The following is a 19,952-nucleotide window of genomic DNA, read 5'->3' on the forward strand; positions in this document are numbered from 1 at the left end:
CTTCCCGAGTAGCTGGGATTACAGGTACCCACTGTAAGGTTGGCCGCGTCGTGGAGAGTTCGGACACGCCTCCTCCCCTTGCCGGGAGGTCGGACACGCCTTCCCCCCTCGCCGGGAGCTCGGACACGCCCCCTCCCCTCGCCGGGAGCTCAGACACGCCTCCTTCCATCCGGGTCCCACTCCCCTCCATTTTGTCCCACCCACCTTGGCCACAGCCAATCGGATGCCTCCACTCCCTATAAAACCCCGTGCCTGCGAGGAGTCCACGCGACTTCTCCAGCCCTTCCTGTCCGGATCGTCCGGGAGCCTGAATAAATTCCCTTGCATTGGGTTATTTTCGTGCTGGCCTCAGTTTCTCCGTTTTGTCTTCGGTGAAGACAGACCTTACGCCCACCACTACGCCCAGCTAAGTTTTTGTATTTTTAGTAGAGACAGTGTTTCACCATGTTGGCCAGGCCGGTCTTGAACTCCTGACCTTGTGATTCACCTACCTCGGCCTCCCAAAGTGCTGGGTTTACAGGCTTAAGCCACCGCGCCCAGCCTCACTAGTTTCTTAAGATGGAAGTTTATTGATTTGAGACCTTTCTTTTTTGGAATATAAGTATTTAATGCTATAAATTTTCTTGTAACCACTGCTGTAGCTGCATCTCCTAAGTTTTTTTTTTAATAAGCTTTATTTTTTCAAATAGTTATAAAGAAAATTCTACAGATGGTACAGATAATTCCCATGTGCCCCACACCATTTCTCATACTGTTAACATCTTATACTAGTATGGTACATTTGTTACAACTGCCTTTTTTTTTAACTCAATTTTTAATTCTAACTTACCAAAATGTGTCTCGGAATGTTTCCAAACAATAGAACCAAAAGAAACATGATAAAATTCTTCTGTCGAAGAAACCAAGAGTTTGTGCCAGCCCCAGTGCTTCTGAGGGTGAGGCCAAAAATAGCCCACTCCTGAGCCTAGCCCTGTCGCCACTCAGGGTTCTCAGCCTGAGAATAGGATTGTGGATGGGTGAGGGACCTGTCCCCTCTTCCACCATGCTGGGAGCTCTTAGAAAAAGTCACTGGTAGGCGATCCCCTCCTCCCACCCCATGGAGACCCTCTGGGCACCTTCCAGAAAGCCAGGGAGCAAAATGGGAGAGCCCTGGTGCTCTCCGGACCTCTCAGCCAATGCTCCACTCTAGTCCACTCAGCGGGCTGCTCCCAGAGCCCAGGGTGGGGATTAAATAAAATATGCATGAGAGACAGAAACTCAAATGCCCCACCATCTCCACGATGCAAGTCACAGAGCAGAATACAACAGCCCTAGTGGCAAGCACCAGCCCTCAGAAGACGCGCTGGAACTCTGTCTGGTTGGTGGTGGCAGGATTGCGGCTCTCGTTGGTGGACTGCTGGGTGATCTGGCTGCCCTTCCGGCGCGGTGGTGCCAGGTACTCAAACATGGACGTCAGGTGCTCAAACATGGACATCGGGTGGATGGAGAGCATGACCTTGAGGTTGGACAGCATTGGGTCAGACCAGAAGAAGTCGTAGTTGAGGGCGTCGTCGCTGTCGATGCACTGGACAGGGTCCAGCACCAGCAGCTTGTCGATGAAGTCCAGTGCATATGGGTCCCACACATAGGCCTTCAGCCTGTCCTTCACCTTCCGCTTCTGGCCCTTGACCAGCTCCAGCTTGTCATACAGCTCATACTTGTCCATGTTTGGCCACATCTCAGGAGTGATGGAGCCACAGAGCTGACTGATGAGGGCAAGCTGCTGCTGCTCCGTTTTGTCCTGCATGATGGGACTGCGGGTCCACATCTCTGCCATGATGCACCCAGCACCCCCAGGTCAGTGGGGGGCCATAGTCCCGCTCCCCGAGCAACAGCTCCGGGGGCCGGTACCAGAGTGTCACCACATGGTTGGTATAGCGGTTGGGCTGGCTGTTCTTGGCCAGGCTGAAGGCCCGGGCCAGCCCAAAGTCTGCCAGCTTCAGGACCCCATCACGAGTGATAAGCACATTAGCAGCCTTCATGTCCCTGTGCAGGATCTTGTTCCTGTGGATGTAGTGGAGGCCGTTAAGCAGCATCTGTATCACCCTCTTGATCGCAGACAGCGTGAACTTGACCAAAACATTGCTCAGCCCAGCAAGGTCATGCTCACAGAAGTCCAACACCAGGTATATACTGCCCTTGCAGCCGTTACAGAGGGAAGCTTTGGTTCGACAAATCTCAATCAAGTTGACCACATTCTCGTGTTTTAGAAGCTGGAGGATCTTGATCTCCCGCAAGGCCGTAATGGGGAACCCCTCCTTCTCATTTTCCATCCGCACCTTCTTCAGAGCCACCTTCTGGCAGGTCTTGCGGTGCTTGGCCTTAAACACCTCCCCGAAGGTGCCTTGGCCGATCTTGGCAAGCTTCTCGTATTTGGTAACTTCATCACAAAAGGGGCACTCCACCAAGTCATACTGCTTTGCCATGGCCGCCTCCAGCGCGCTGCCACTGCCCCCAACCGCCGCTGCTGCCGCTCCCGCTGCTCCCGCTCCGGGTCCCGCCGCCGCGTTCCAGGCCCCTCTGGGGCCTGCCACTTCTGCCGACAACCGCTTTTAACAAATCTTGATACATTATTATTATGTTAAAGTCCATACTTTATTCTGATTTCCTTCGTTTTCACCTTAAATCCTTTTTCTGTCCCAGAATCCTATTCTGGATACCACATATTTACTAGTCATGTTTCCTTAGCCTCCTGTTGGTTTTAATAGATTCTCAGACTTTCTTTTTTTTATATTTATTTTTTATTTTTTTATTTTTTTAAGATGGGATTTCACCATGTTGGCCAGGCTGGTCTTAAACTCCTGACCTCGAGTTATCCACCCACCTCAGCCTCCCAAAGTGCTGGGATTACAGGCGTGAGCCACCATGCCTGGCAGTTTCTCAGGCTTTCCTTATTTTTGTTGACTGTTTTGAGCAGTACTAGTAAGCTATTTTGTAGAATTTTGGTTTTGAATACTTTGTTACTTTCTGGCACTATAAGATGCTCCAGGTGCATCTTCTAATATTTCCTATCCTACTAGAAACAGTTATTTCCACAAGCATATGGAACCCTAATTTCATTTATTGGAGAATTGTACTACGGATTAACATTTGGGCCAGGCATGGTGGCTCACACCTGTAATCCCAGCACTTTGGGAGGCCAAGACAGCAGGATCACTTGAGCCTAGGAGTTCGAGACCAGCCCTGGCAACATAGTGAGACCCCATATCTACAAAAAATAAAATTAGCCGGTCATGGTAGCACATGCCTGTAATCCCAGCTACACCGGAGACTGAGGTGGGAGGATTGCTTGATCCTGGGAGGTCGAGGCTGCAGTGAACAGTGATTGCACTACTGCTCTCCATCCTGGGTGACAGTGAGACCCTTTTTCAAAAAAAAAGAAACCCAAGATTTGAGTGCTTGAGGCCCTCAGATATCGTTATCATATCATTATCAAATATCATATCATTGCTTCTACGCCCTCTTAGCTGATAAGGAACTATACATATGTCTACTAATGTATATACACACATATATCCCTAATCATGAATATTTCTATATGTAATCATCTGTATCTTTATTAAGGTAAATTTGCATTCATACTGATGTTTCCAACTCTAATCCATTACCACATGGATCATTCTGCCCTTATCTACTCATCTACTTGCTTATCTGCAACCTCCCACTCCAGAAGTGAGAAACCTGGCTCCCGCCATCCTCCAGCCATTTACTTGTTTAATTCCAGTATACAAGTATTGTAGTTTCAGAAATTTAACCCAAACCCCAGTGGGAAACCCCCCTTTATCAAGTAGAATACAATGCTTATGTACGGTTTCTTTTGCCTTCAGTATTACAGGTGCCACTCATTTCCAAAGTTATATAGTTCAGCATCTGTTCCACTACCCCCTTATATGAGGTTGCTTCGTACATTTTCAACATGGTTAGATTCTTTGGTCAAATTCTACATTCCCTTTTGGGATTCCCTGACCTCCTAAATGACTTTTTAAATTTGCGTATATTAAGGTTCATTCTTTGTGCCTTAAAGTACTGAGCATTTTGACAAATGCATTGTATCCTGGGATCCCATGACCTCCTAAATGATTTTTTTTTAACCTTTGTAGACATTACGATTTATTCTGTGTACTCCAGTATTCCCTGGGTTTTGATACATTTTCTTTTTTTAAAGTTCCAAATGTTTTCTAATTTGAGACCTCCTCTTTGATCCATGGATTATTGGTAGTGTGTTGTTTAATTTTGAAGAGTTTGGAGATTTTTTCTCATTATCTCTTTTTTTGTACATTATGGTTAGAGAACCATCCAATCAAGCTAAGATATGTGGATAATTTTTTTTTCCTTTGAGATGGAGTCTCGCTCTGTTGCCCAGGCTGGAGTGCAATGTGTGATCTTGGCTCACTGCGACCTCTACCCCCTGGGTTCAAGCGATCCTCCCACCTCAGTCTCTTGAGTAGCTGGGATTACAGGCGCCCACCACCACACCTGGCTGATTTTTGTATTTTTAGTAGAGATGGGTTTTCACCATGTTGGCCAGGCTGGTCTTGAACTCCTGACCTCAGGTGATCCACCCGCCTCAGCCTCCCAAAGTGCTGGGATTACAGGTGTGAGCCACCGCACCCAGCCTGTTATGTGGATAATTTTTCAAGTCCCTATGGCTGTCTCACTTCTCACATCTCCCTGTTAACCTCAGGCTAATGGAGTATCTGCTCGTAAAGCTCCAAATCAAGTGAATCCCCTATGGTAGCAGCAGCAGCCAAACTTACTGTTTTCTCAGCATGCCCCACTTTGGTAGAATTGCTGGGCAACAGAGCTGGGTGGGGGTGATGGGAACAGCCCCGTGCAAAAACACCATGGATCGCACAGTTCTTACCTGACAAGATCAGTAGTTTCCACAAATAAATGCTTCTGTTTTTATTGTATTCCTTAGGACAAATTCTGGAGTGCTAAAATGGTTGTTACTGAATTTTGTCCAATTTTAGGATTGCTTTTGAGGGAGATTTCTTAACATCCTCACTCTGTCATGCTGGAAGGCAGAAATTATTTTTTTTAGTAGGCAGGAAGAAAAGTATCTGATTATTGTACTTCTGTTAAATTAACTTATATATTAAAATATTGAGATGGGTTCCAAACCAGACTTTATTATTTATTTATTTTTTAGAGACAGGGTATTTCTTTATCACTCAGGCTACAATACAGTCACTCAAAGTAACCTCAAACTCTTGGGCTCAAGCAGTCCTCCTGCCTCAGCCTCCCAAGTAGCTAGGACTATAGGTGTATACCAACATGCCCGGCTAATCTTTAAAAAAAAATTTCTTTTTTTTTTTTTTTTTTTTAAGAGATGGGGTCTTGCTATGTTGCCCAGGCTGATTTCAAACTCCCGACCTCAAGCAATCTTCCCGTCTCTGCCTCCAGAGTCATTGGGATTATGGGGTGAGCCACTGTGCCAGGCCTTTGAACCAGACTTAATATAAAAATGATCATGTCGTCTTCTTTTTTTTTTTTCTTTAAAGAGACGGCATTTCACCATGTTGGCCAAGCTGATCTCGAACTCCTGGCCTCAAGTGATCCACCCACCTCGGCCTCCCAAAGTGCTGGGATTACAGGCGTGAGCCACTGCGCCCAGCCGATCATGTCTTCTTAAGTAGGAACTAAATTACCTTCATTTTCTCTTTCTTTTTATAACTCATGGAGGCCAAGTTCACAAAGATAGGGTGCTCCGCATGTACCTTCCAGTAGTTTTGTTACTTTATGCCTCTCACAGGAGCAGGTGATTTCATATTTCTAGCTCTAATAGTGCTCTTTCAAAACTTGCTGACATTTCATCTTTTTCCCATTTGGCCAAGATTGGTGGGCACATTTATTGGCCTTAGCACAGCATTTCATAAATTGTCATCAGGGAGTTAATAGGTACTGCATGGTCAAATGCAAAATGTGGTATTAAATAATATAAATACCAATCTCTCCACTGTAGAATTTCTTAGGTCCTTTAATGTGCTCATATGAATTGAGAATGTCTAAGAAAGGAAATAATATACAAAATTTCCCAAAACAATTGTACCAGGAAACCCATCTTAGGAAGCAGTATTTAGCTGGGCGCAGTGGCTTACGCCTGTAATCCCAGCACTTAGGGAGGCCGAGGTAGGTAGATCACCTGAGGTCAGGAGTTCGAGACCAGCCTGGTCAACATGGCAAAACCCTGTCTCTACTAAAAATAGAAAAATTAGCCGGGTGTCGGGGCAGGCACCTGTAATCCCAGCTACTCGGGAGGCTTAGGCAGGAGGATAGCTTGAATCCAGGAGGCAGAGGTTGCAGTGAGCCGAGATCGCGCCACTGCACTCCAACCTGGGTGACAAAGCAAGACTCCATCTCAAAAAAAAAAGCACTGCTTAACATATATATAGAGAGGTCCCCATTCTTTCTTCCCTGCCCACAATTATATATGTTTTGTGGGAAATATGAGCTAATACATGGTATTGCAACGTTTATTCATTTTCTTAGACAGAGTCTCACTGTCACCCAGGCTGGAGTGCAGTGGCGTGGTCTTGGCTCACTGTAACTTCTGCCTCCCAGGTTCAAGTGATTCTTCCGCCTCAGCCTCCCAAGTAGCTGGGACTACAGACACACACCACCATACCCAGCTAATTATGGTATTGCAATGTAATGGTATCCACAATGTATTTGTGTAGTTAACTTATAATATCAGCATTGTGGTAAACTGTACAGAACAGAGCTAACATAACAGGCATGAGACTATCTTTAGAAAGGCCTGCTGGCAAGATTGGCCCTTGGCTGGTATGTGGGAACTTGGTTTCCCTCTGTTCCCTAACTGGTAAGTAGTTCACTTTGCCTGGTTTGTTGGTACAAATAATGTGATTTATGCTGAACACATGTTTTCCTCCTGAGAGTCTGGAATTTTGGTACGTGCCTCTGAGGCCGGCCCCCAGTGAAAACTGTGGTCACTAAGTCTCTAATGGGTTTCCCTGGGCAGAAATGTGTACACCTGTTGCTGTTTTGTTGTTATTGTTATTGTTGCTGGAGAAAGGATAAGGAGAGAACATATGGAAGTCCACATGTATTAGGCTGGGCACGTGGCTCATGCCTGTACTCCCCGCACTTTGGGAAGCCAAGGGAGGCGGATCACTTGAGCTCAGGAGTTTGAGACCAACCTGGGCAATATGTCGAAACCCCATCTCTACAAAAGATACAAAAATTAGTTGGGCATGGTGGCACACGCTTGTAATCACAGCTACTCAGGAGGCTGAGGTAGGAGGATTGCTTGAGCCCAGGAGTGTGACAGAGCCAGAACCTGTCTCAAAAAAGTATATATCACATATATTATCTTAATCCTCAGAACAGCACTGTAAGGTGGATAAATATTAATGTTTATCCTTTTTTGTTTTTTTGTTTCTTTTTTACTGTATTATTCCGTTTTCAACGTTTATCTTTTTTAGGTGAAGAGACTCAGGTTAGTGAGGTTAAGTAACTTCTTTTGGATCTCAGTTAATAGGTGAGAGAATCCAAATCTGTCTGATTTCTAAGCCTTGGCTCTTAACTGTCATACTATATTGCTTCCCGAAACCGTAAATTGTACCTGTAGTGGGTTGAGAGGAATAAATGATGGCAGTGGTCTGAGAAGGCTTACCGTAGAAGATAGGATTTGAGTTGGTCCTGAAGGATAAATGGACAGAACTGAAATTAAGGGAAGTGGAGAGGGTATTTTCAGTAGGTGGAATTGCATGATATTAAGGCACGCAAATTGTAAAAATGCGAGATTTGTGAGAAAGACATAACTTTCAAATAGTTGGGTGGAATGGAGGGTTTACAGTAGAAACTTCTCCTTCTATACTTTAAAAAAATATACATGCTGACACAGCATGTCTATGCTAGTGTTTAGTGTGAGATAATATATCTGATCTAAAATACAATTATATATTTAAACTTAATAAGTGATAAATGTTAGTTTAAGGATAACAAATAAAATAATGTACTTGTTCTGCAAAGACAACCATGATCTCCCAGGTCTTTGCCACCTAAACAAGTGGGAACCATGGTGTTGTTAGCGGTAAAGAACTGTTGAAGCTTTTTTTTTTTTTTAAATCAGAATTATTTATTTATTTATTCTTTTGAGACATGGTCTCGCTCTGTCACCCAGGCTGGAGTTCAGTGGCACGATCTTAGCTCGCTGCAGCCTCCATCTCCCAAGTTCAAGTGATTTTCCTGCCTCAGCCTCCCAAGTAGCTGGGATTACAGGCATGCACCACCATGCCCGGCTAATTTTTGTATTTTTAGTACAGACGGTGTTTCACCATGTTGGCCAGGCGGCCTCTGAAAATGCTGGGATTACAGGCATGAGCCACCGCTCCTGGCCTCCACTCATATTAATCTGGAGATAGTGTGAAGAATATATTGGCTAGAGCCAAGGAGTGAGTCCATTTAGATCATTGCAATCATAGTAGTCTATGTATGAGATAATTGAGAACTTATAAAATGGTAGAAATGAAAGTACACAAGAGACATTGTATAGGAGGAATTTCATGATGTGGTGATGGACTGGATATGTGTGTATTGGTGGGGAGATCCAAAGGATCTGAGTTTGAGTGGTTTGGGAAAAAATGCGATATCTTGGAAGTATGACATTTAAGCAGTGATAGGTTTGACCCCAGGTATATTGAATTGAATGATTTATTTATTTTTTGATTGTAGTTTTTTACAGACAGGGTCTCACTGTTGCCCAGGTTGGAGTGCAGTAGTGTGGTCATAGTTCAGTGTAACCTTGCACTCCTGGGCTCAAGCAATCCTTCTGCCTTAACCTCCCAAGTTGCTGGGACTACTGGTGTGTGCCACCATGCCCAGCAAATTTTTTTTGAGATGGGATCTTCCTATGTTGCCCAGGCTGGTTTTGAACTCTTGACCTCAAGCAGTCCTCCTGTGTCACCCTCCTAAAGTGCTAGGATTACAGGTGTCAGTCACTGTGCCTGGCCTGAATTGAATAATTTATTAATATCCAAGTAGAAAAATACATTTGGGAGTTGGTTGTGAGATTGTGATTGAAGAGAGAAGTCAAGGTACAGGATAAGAGAGAAATAATGCAGTGGAGTGATCACTGAAACTGTCTGAATATAGGCATCACCTTGGGAGAAAGAACAAAAAAGAACATCAAGGACTGAACTCTGGTTTTATTCATTTCATCAATAAGAAATGAATATTAAAGAGTACCTTTGAAGTTACTGTGTTATTACTACTTATCATAAACCACATTTGCATAGTACTTATTTTAATGTGCTTTGATCGGGTACTTTCTGGTTTGTGAGCTTTGAATTAAGCGGTCTTTTATATTATGATATGAATAACTTTTAAGTGAAATCAATAAGTAAATGATCCCACCTTATGTAAAGCATAGGCACTGAATAACATTCAAATAGCATTTTTTTCCTTTTCATATGGCACATTGTTCTTGATAATTCTGTGTTTGTGTGTGTGTGTGTGTGTGTGTGTATTTAAGATAACTTGCTAGACCAGAGCTATACACAAGAAGAGTCCTAACATTGTATTTCCCTTAGTGGAGAAATGTTCTTTTTTCTTTTCTCATCTTTTTCTCTCTCTCACCCAGAAATGTTTGTTCATTTGGTTGCTTGGTTGGTTTTGTTTTTTGAGATGAAATCTCACTGTCTCCCAGGCTGGTGTGCAGTAGCACAATCTCGGCTCAGTGCAGCCTCCACCGCCCAGGTTCAAGCAATTCTCCTGCCTCAGCCTCCCGAGTAGCTAAGATTACTGGTACCTGCCGCCACACCTGGCTAATTTTGTATTTTTAGTAGAGATGGGGTTTCACCGTGTTGGCCAAGCTACTCTCAAACTCCTGACCTCCGGTGATCCGCCCACCTGAGCCTCCCAAAATGATTGGATTACAGGCGTGAGCCACCGTGCCAGCCCCAGAAATGTTCTTAAATTAATGACATTTAGACCTAACCTCTCTGCAACAAATGTTTTAGAAGGTGAAGGGATTGGGCACAAACATATTCCTAAGAGAAGATGGATAGGCTGACTTGTGTGTCTCAGGATTTTATGTCTTAGAAACATTGGGATCCCAACAAGTTAGTATGTCATTTTGATATATCATGTTTGCCCCAAATTAGTAAATGTTGTTATAAAACTCATATATCGGAATGTTCTTATTAATTCATTAAACTCCTCTTATATAACACTGCTATGTTTCCATTTAATATTTAAGGCCAGGCGCAGTGCCTCATACCTGTAATCCCAGCACTTTGGGAGGCTGAGGCGGGCAGATCACTTTAGGTCAGAAGTCCGAGACCAGCCTGGCTAACATGGTGAAACCCTGTCTCTACCAAAAATACCAAAATTAACCAGGCGTGGTGGCGCACGCCTGTGATTCCAGCTACTCAGGAGGCTGAGGTATGAGAATCGCTTGAACCCAGGAGGTGGAGGTTGCAGTCAGCCAAGGTCGTGCCACTGCACTCCAGCTTGGGTGACAAAGTGAGGCTCTGTCTCAAAACAAATGAACACAAATATTTAATCACCTTTGAATCTAAACTTTCAGTAGTGTAGTGTTCATAGAAACTCACAGACTATGCATATTGAGATTGTCATGTTCCCCTTTATAAAGTAGTATCTTCTTCCATTTCCTACTTTATTATATCAGTTGGCATTTATTTTATTTTTATTATTATTTTTTGAGACGGAGTCTTGCTCTGTTGCCCAGGCTGCAGCGCAATGGCGTGATCTCGGCACACTGCAACATCCGCCTCCTGGGTTCATGTGATTCTCCTGCTTCAACCTCTTGAGTAGCTGGGATTACAGGTGCCCACCACCACGCCCAGCTAATTTTTGTATTTTTAGTAGCGACAAGTTTCATCATATTGACCAGGATGGTCGTGAACTCCTGACCTCAGGTGATCCACCCACCTCGGCAGTCAACATGTATGATGGAGTACAATGGAAAGCCTGCTGACCTGACAGTAGGATATCTGGGTTCTAGCCCCAGCATATAACTCCAGTTGTTGATCTTCTGGGTCCCAGTTTCACTGTCTATAAAACAGAATGATACTTGCTTATATCACAGGCCTGTTATAAGTTTCAAAAAGTGTTAATATGGAGGCTTCTTGCATTAACTCTTGCATTTTATTTTTTTCATGATTAAAAAAAGTACCAGCCAGGCGCAGTGGCTCATGCCTACAATCTCAGCACTTTGGGAGGCCGAGGCAGGCGGATCACGAGGTCAGGAGTTCGAGACCAGTCTGGCCAACATAGTGAAACCGCATCTCTACTAAAAATACAAAAAATTATTCTGGTGTGGTGGTGTGCGCCTGTAATCCCAGCTCTTCAGGAGGCTGAGGCAGGAAAGTCACGTGAACCCTGGAGGTGGAGGTTGCAGTGAGCCGGATCATGCCATTACACTCCAGCCCGGACAAGAGTGACAGACTCCTCAAAACAAGAAAAAAAAGTACTATAACAAATGTATAAGACATTTTTACATGCTTGTTAAATCCCTGGAACTGTTACTGTGCTTAACTTTCACAGGCGGGTGGATCACGAGGTCAAGAGATCGAGACCATCCTAGTCAACATGGTGAAACCCCGTCTCTACTAAAAATACAAAAAATTAGCTGGGCATAGTGGCGCGTGCCTGTAATCCCAGCTACTCAGGAGGCTGAGGCAGGAGAATTGCCTGAACCCAGGAGGCGGAGGTTGCGGTGAGCCGAGATCACGCCATTGCACTCCAGCCTGGGTAACAAGAGTGAAACTCCGTCTCCAAAAAACAAAACAAAACAAAAAAATTTCACAAGTGTATTTCCTAAAGTTAATTTTCAACCTATTCTGTAAGTTTTTGGCTTCTAATTCAGTTAGAGGAATTGGAATTCCATTAATGTTTTCTGTGAGAATAATATCGTAAGCATGAATAATAGTACTAAATTATTATGTAAAGATTTAGTGTGATGTTCAGATTAGAAAAGTATACCTATGGAGTTCTCTATAATTGATTTCTTTCATTTATTTGAACATCATTTTTTTTTTTTGGAGACAGAGTTTCACCCTTGTTGCCCAGGCTGGAGGTTAATGGCACGATCTCAGCTCATCGAAACCTCCACCTCTTGGGTTCAAGCAATTCTCCTGCCTCAGCCTCCTGAATAGCTGGGATTACAAGCATGCGCCATCATGCCTGGCCAGTTTATTTTTAGTAGAGACGGGGTTTCTCCATGTTAGTCAGGCTGGTCTCGAACTCCTGACCTCAGGTGATCCGCTCACCTTGGCCTCCCAAAGTGCTGGTATTACAGGCGTGAACCACCGTGCCTGGCTATTTGAACATCTTATGCTCCACAACTCAGGAGGCTCATCAAACCATCTGTGTCCTCATTTCTGCTATTCTAGATACACATTCATCTTTTTAAATCATCAACAGAAATATCAGTAAAAAAATAAAATGAGATTCTAGTTATCTGAAGCTTCTTGAAAGTCAATATGGTATGTTGAAAAGATAGAGTGTCTTTGTCTAGGCTTTAGAGTTCCAGGCCTGTCTCTGCAGGTAACTAGTTACAAGAACTTGGGCATGTCAATTTACTTTTTCTGGGCCTTGTTTTCCCATTATAAAAGTGGCTTGCGCTAGACCTTTTTTCCATTTTTAACATTCTTTGATTCTTTTTTAACTCTTCTAAGTATCTATCTGAGGAAGCTGATGAAAAGATTAGAGTTTAAACTAATTTTTTTGAGATACTATTTATTACACTTGATTTATACCTAGGATAACCATATAATTTGCTGTTCAAACAAGAGGAAACTTTTGAGAGTGAAAGAGAGTATTGTTAGCAATTACTCCAGGACAACAGCTTTAAACCAGGATGTCTCAGATAAAGTAGAGTGTCTGGTCACCCTGATGTACACTCCATGTGTGGTTCTGTTAACTGCATTGTTGGCCAAAGAAGAGTTATCTGATTATGAGTTTTAATTCCTTTTCATGGTTTCCTTGTTTTTTTGTTTGTTTGTTTTTTGTTTTGATTCTCGTAGATCCAGTGTGTGTGGAGAGTAATACAGCATCATGCCAACAGTCCCCAGCCAGTAAAAAAGGGATGTTCACAGACGACTTACACAAGCTGGTGGATGACTGGAAAAAGGAAGCAGTAGGAAATTCTCTTATTAAGCCAAGTTTAAACCAACTTAAACAAAATCAACACAAATTAGAGACAGAAAATTGGAACAAAGTACATGAAGTAAGTTGTTTATACCTGATTCACTTTATTTATGAGAACTAAAACCATAAAAATTGATGCGCTTACGTCTATAGTTATGGTTACTGTGAGAGAGTGGTATGACTTGATAACATAGAAACTTTGATCCTTGTTTAGATTCATTATATCTTTGAGCAGATTATCTTTAGACCATGAATCAGTAAACTTCTGAGGGGAAGGAGCCAATTAGTTAATATTTTAGGCTTTTCAAGCTATACTGTTAAAACTACTCTGTTACACAACTTCGTTAGAGTGCAAAAGCAGCCATAGAGAATATGTAACCAAAAGGACATGGCTTTGTTCCATTAAAACTTTATTCATGGCCGGGCGCGGTGGCTCACACTTGTAATCCCAACACTTTGGGCGGCCGAGGCAGGTAGATCATGAGGTCAAGAGTTGAAGACCAGCCTGGCCAAGATGGTGAAACTCCATCTCTACTAAAAATACAAAAATTAGCTGGGCGTGGTGGCAGGCGCCTGTAATCCCAGCTACTCTGGAGGCTGAGGCAGAGAATTGCTTGAACCCAGGAGGCGGAGTTTACAGTAAGCTGAGATCGTGCCACTGCACTCCAGCCTGAGTGACAGAGAGAGACTCTGTCTAAAAAAAAAAAAAAAAAAAAACTTTTTTTCACAAAAAGAGGTGGTGGGCCGTAGTTTGCTGACCCTCGTTTTAGACTGTTTTTTTTGTTGTTGTTGTTGCTGTTGTTGACAGAGTCTCGCTCTGTCCTCCAGGCTGGAGTGCAGTGGCACGATTTCAGCTCACTGCAACCTCCACCTCCCAGGTTCAAGCGATTCCCCTGACTCAGCCTCCCAAGTAGCTGGAACTACAGGTGTGCACCACCACGCCCAGCCAATTTTTTTTTTTTTTTGTATTTTAGTAGAGACGGAGTTTCACCGTGTTGGCCAGGATGGTCTAAATCTCCTGACCTCGTGATCCACCTACCTTGGCCTCCCAAAGTGTTGGGATTACAGGCATAAGCCATCGCACCTGGCTAGACTGTTCTATTTTTTTTTTAATCCAGCAAATATCAAAGAAGAAAGCATCTGGAATGAAGGTTAATTCATTCCTGTGTTGCAAGAGTTTGGATTTTAAGGAAAAGCTTTCCTATGTTTCATGTCAGTATTCTTAGATCTAATAAGTTATTTGTTCATTATGAAAAAGAATTATAAAGCTCTTTAAGCTATAATATTATAAAAGATGTTTTAAAGACAAGATGCCTAGTTATTGCATGTGGCCTTAGTCAGGTGTACATGCAATGAAAAGAAGAAAGATGCCTACAGTGAATTCTGGAGTAGGAGGAAGTCAGGCTTATAGAACAGCATACATAGTATAATATAATTTATGCAAAAGTATATACATTAGATATGCATAGAGAAATATGAAATCCATGAAAAATATGCTGGATGGTGGAATTTGAGCCTTATTTTACTTTGTGCATTTCTGTGTTTTTGTATTTTTAAAGGAAGTGACATTTTGTTTCAAAATCAGTAAACCTATTAAAATGTGAATCAGGGCTTAGAATTTTAACTGTCATAATTGAAAGAGATTTATCTCTGTGTGTTACATTTGTGTACATGTATGTATGTATATATAGTCATATAGTTTATTAAAGAAATAATGCATTTATTGTGAATATTGAATAAAAATGTTCAAAATTCTCAATTTCCCAAACTAGTGAGCAGTGTATCTCCTTGGGAACTCTGTATTTACCTTACTCGTGGCACCGATTTATACACAGATAGCATCACCATTGTAAAAATTGGAAGCCTTTAGAGGCAAATTTCAAGATATAAATGCATTTGTACTGCCAGTGAGAGAACCTCTGAGTACTGTGTGAATGGAGGCTTTTGTTGACTCTAGTTGGAGGGCGGTTTATTGGAGTATAATGGACGATGTTTGGAGGAAGGGTGAATAGAAAATGGTGTTTGAATAAAAGTAGTGAAGGTCATTTAACAGACTTGGGTTCTGATGTCAGCTCAGTCACTTACTAGTTGTGTGACTTTAAACAAGTCATTTGATCTCTCTGTGCCTTAGTTTTCATGTCTTTCAAGCAGAATACCTGCCTTACAGGATTTCTGTGAGGATTAAATGAGACAACACGTGTTACATAGTAGGTACCCTATATATGGTAACTAGTTTTGTATTTGTAGGTTCAGTTGGTTTTATCTGTTGTGTGGAGAGCCCATCTCATTAATGCTCTTGCGTTTTACTGTTCTGTATCCTTACTTAGAAATACTTGTTTGCTTAATAGTTATGTACCAAGCCCTCTGCTAGACATGGGTTTGGTGAGTAAAAACAAGTATGGTCCCTATGCTCATGGAATTTACGCTCTGCTGAGACAGACATAACAGAATTGCACATACAAATATAAAATTGCAACTGGAATAAGAACTACAAAAGAAAGATACAGGTTACAATAAGGGAAATTTGACCTAGTAAAGGAAAGTCAAGGAGAGCTTCACTGAGAAAGTGATGATTAAGCAGAGCTCTGAAGGATGAGTAGGTGTTAGCTAGGTGAAGAGGAGGGAATAATGATTCCATGCGGAAAGGACAGCATATGCAAAAGCCCTGTATGAGGAAAGGAGCATGCAGGGATTGCAAGTAGGCCAGTCTGGATGAAGTGAAGAGAGCAAGGAGGAGTTAGTGCGCAATGGATCTAAGATAGATGGGGTCTTAAAAGTGGTAATGGGCCGGGCGCGGTGGCTCAAGCCTGTAATCCCAGCACTTTAGGAGGCCGAGGAGGGTGGATCACGAGGTCAAGAGATCGAGACCATCCTAGTCAACATGGTGAAACCCCGTCTCTACTAAAAATACAAAAAATTAGCTGGGCACGGTGGCGCGTGCCTGTAATCCCAGCTACTCAGGAGGCTGAGGCAGGAGAATTGCCTGAACCCAGGAGGCGGAGGTTGCGGTGAGCCGAGATCGCGGCATTGCACTCCAGCCTGGGTAACAAGAGCGAAACTCCGTCTCAAAAAAAAAAAAAAAAGTGGTAACGATAAGGAATTTCATCTGTATTTTAAGAAAGATAAAAAGCCATTTAAGCCCTAGGGTTGACATGATGATCAGACTTGTTTTTTGAAAAAACGACTCTGACTCAAGCAAGAGAAAAGGATTATTTATCGGAGGTAAGGGTAGATGTTGGCAGACCGGTTAAGAGTTAGTCATGGTAGGCCAGATGCAGTGGCTCATGCCTGTATCCCAGCACTTTGGGAGGTTGAGGCGGGTGAATCATAAGATCAGGAGTTCAAGACTATCCTGGCCAACATGGTGAAACGCCGTCGCTAGTAAAAATACAAAAATTAGCCAGGCATGGTGGCGCATGCCTGTAATCCCAGCTACTCAGGAGGCTGAGGCAGGAGAATCACTTCAACCCAGGCAGCGGAGGTTGCAGTGAGCCGAGATCACGCCACTGCACTCCAGCCTGGGCGACAGAGCAAGATTCCGTCTCAAAAAAAAAAAAAAAAAAGTCAGTCATGGTAACTCTTAACTGGTCTCGAAGATGGGAGAAGTTGAGTTGAAGAGAAGTGAACAGATTCCAAAAAATGCTTAAGAGATAAAATGGACAAGATTTGATGATGGAATGGACGTATGGTGAAGGGGAAGTATGAAGGCTAGGTTTCTGGCTCGCATAACTGGATAATACTATTCTAGTGTACCAACCACTGAGATGGGGAATGTGAGCAGACAGTGTGCTTTGGTAGGGGAAGATCACACATTTGGTTTTTAGGCATTTGTTTCTGAGATGCCTTTGAAATATCGAAGAGAAAATGTATAACCTCTCCAATTTGTCTTTTTTAAAAAATCAGGTTATTATCTATAAACTAGTAATGTTCATCATATAATTTAATCAGTGCAGAAAAGTACAAATTTCAAAATACCACCTTCAAATCGCACCACCCAGAAATAATTTTCATTAACTTTAGATAAACATCATGTCAAGTACCTTTCTATGTATATATGCATAGAAATAACTTTATGAAAAGGTAAGGCAGGGCAGTTCTGAAGATGCCATTAATTAAAGTACATAATTATGGTTAGCATACAGAAAGGTACTCCAAAAATGGTAGTCACTGATAGTAATAATAGGATTAGTAAACCAAAAAGATAGGAAGAAATACTTATTTGTGCAGCAGCAATAGGAAGGAATATATAGATTGATAAAAGCATATACCAAATAAACTGATCTTTTGTTTTTATTTTTGTTTCTGTTAGAATACTCCATCTACTATGGGCTACACACCAACATGGATTTCTTCTCTGTCCCAAATCCGTGGAGCTGTCCCAACTTCCTTGCCACAAGGACTGTCACTCCCTTCATTTCCTGGGCCACTATCATCATACGGAATGCCCCATGTTTGTCAGTATAATGCTGTGGGGGGTACGGCGTATCCAGTCCAGTGGGTAGGAATTTCAGGAACAACACAACCGTCTATAGTAATTCCCACCCAATCTGGGGGACCATTCCACCCAGGGATGAATATGCAGCCATTTCCAACTTCATCAGTGCAGAATCATGCCACAATCCATCCTGGGCCTAAATGAATCACAGTAGATGATGAAGAAAAGGGAGGTTTCGTCTGAATTGTTTTCAGGACACCTAAGGTATTAAACTTTGTTCCTCTTGGGTTCTGTCATATTTTCTCTCATCTGAGTTTACTTTAGACTATATATTTTTTGTTTCAGTGTGATATTTGATACAGCTCATCATTCTGCAGAAATGTGCAGTTTGCACATAGAACACTGCACACAGAAAAGTTTTTTCACTTCAAATTCTATCCTCTTTGATACTTGATTTTTTTTTAAATACTGTTCAGAATGCTTTAATAAGCTCAGCTTGAGCATTACCATTTCCAGGATACTTTCCTTGAATTATTGAGAAGCCCCCCCACCCCCACCCCAGCCCTCTTTTTTTTTTAACTGCTGCTATCTGCAGCTGGATACTTTTCTTTAAAAATGTTTAAATATAGGCCGGGCGCGGTGGCTCACGCCTATAATCGCAGCATTTTGGGAGGCCGAGGCGGGTGGATCATGAGGTCAAGAGATCGAGACCATCCTGGTCAACAAGGTGAAACCCCATCTCTACTAAAAAATACAAAAATTAGCTGGGCATGGTGGCGCACACCTGTAGTCCCAGGTACTCGGGAGGCTGAGGCAGGAGAATTGCTTGAACCCAGGAGGCAGAGGTTGCGGTGAGCCGAGATCGCGCCATTGCACTCCAGCCTGGGTAACAAGAGCAAAACTCCGCTCAAAAAAAAAAAAAAAGTTTGAAAATTATTTAGATTGATTCTCCCCAAATGTGGATGAACCGAGACCTTCCGTCAGCCAGAGTCTTATGGGATCTTCACATGTTTGTCTTAGGTTTACCTTTCACAGAAGGCAGGGTAACTTGCTGCAGGAAACGTTTTGGTGTATAAAACTAGAACATTTTTTTTTTTGAGATGGAATCTCTGTCACCCAGGCTGGAGTGCAGTGGCGTGATCTCGGCTCACTGCTGCAACCTCTGCTTCCTGGGTTCAAGCGATTCTCCTGCCTCAGCCTCCTGAGTAGCTGGGACTAGGCGCCCGCCACCATGCCCGGCTAATTTTTCTATTTTTAATAGAGATGGGGTTTCACTCTGTTGGCCAGGCTGGTCTTGAACTCCTAACCTTGTAATCCACCTGCCTCGGCCTCCCAAAAAATTAGAATAATTTTGTCAACCAATACAGAACATGAGCCCTTTTTAATGTGATTTCCCATCATCACAGCAGTAGGATGAAGCCTTGTTTTGGGTGAGGCAGAGGGAAAGGGAAAAAAACAGAACTGTAACAGTTCCTTGATTCTGCAGATACTGCTGCTCTTTTAAGGATTTCAATAATAATTCAAAGCAGCTATCTCCTTGTTTCTCACATGCATACTACATTGGTTTGGAGCATCTGAGAGGCATTGGTTTGGCTTGCATTCTTTTGCAAGGCATATATTGCAGCTGATACGATAAATCTCATTTGGGGGGAATCCTTGTATTCCTAACAAAGGGGATTAAACTTACACCTCAATCCATTCTCCTGAAGTGAAATTTACTTGACACAGTAGGTTTTGAGACTTACACATGAAACACTGGCTTTACAGGGTTTTAAGAGACGTAGGGTATACACTGTTCTGCAGTGCGATAGTAGACCCTAGAAGGAGACTATTTAAGTTGTCCTTAGCTCTTTTTTTAATTACCATTTTTAGTTGTTATAATTTCTTTTAGTATCTATGGTATCTTAGATGATTTTAGATCTTAAATGAGTTTGGCAGCCTCTTTAGAATCTGAGAGAGATCACTGTCAAGTTGCACTTTACTGGGTTTTATCCAGTTTTAGGAGGAGGGGAGGCAATGTCAAAATATACACCTTTGGTTTTTAAGAAGGTTAACTATAATAATCTTAAAGGCTAGTCACAGGGTTACCTAGTGCTCAGTCTGTGAAACCCAAATAGAATTATTGAAATGGTATTTACCAACTAAGTATTCATGTTCAAACTACTTACCTTCCACTCTGAAGACTTCAAGGTCACTTCCAATACACATTTACCTAATTAGGAGTTCTGTCTGCTAGTAAACATTCCACACTGTTACCCGACGTTACTGTTAACAGATTTTCCTCCACATTCTAACAGTTGTACCACATGGGCTTGCCAAGTAATGAGGAAAACTTAATGGG

General features: G+C 42.6%; 1 protein-coding gene and 1 pseudogene across 2 annotated transcripts in view; one reads left to right on the plus strand and one right to left on the minus strand.

Moving 5' to 3' along the window:
• WNK3 (WNK lysine deficient protein kinase 3) overlaps nucleotides 1–18,268 on the plus strand; it is a 176,505-nt gene extending 158,237 nt beyond the window's left edge. For both annotated transcript variants that reach the window (XM_064364323.1, XM_064364322.1), the window contains 2 exons: nucleotides 13,053–13,255; nucleotides 17,486–18,268. In XM_064364323.1, the coding sequence (XP_064220393.1) occupies nucleotides 13,053–13,255; nucleotides 17,486–17,815 (533 nt within the window). In that variant the 3' untranslated portion in view covers nucleotides 17,816–18,268. The remainder of the gene's footprint in view (nucleotides 1–13,052; nucleotides 13,256–17,485) is intronic.
• LOC105730487 (cyclin-dependent kinase 9-like) lies at nucleotides 1,331–2,465 on the minus strand (annotated as a pseudogene).
• Nucleotides 18,269–19,952: the final 1,684 nt, after the last annotated feature.

Source organism: Aotus nancymaae, unplaced genomic scaffold (assembly GCF_030222135.1).
Source record: "Aotus nancymaae isolate 86718 unplaced genomic scaffold, 86718_ANA_hifiasm-v0.15.2.pri h1tg000058l, whole genome shotgun sequence".
In the NCBI taxonomy this organism is placed as follows: domain Eukaryota; kingdom Metazoa; phylum Chordata; class Mammalia; order Primates; family Aotidae; genus Aotus; species Aotus nancymaae.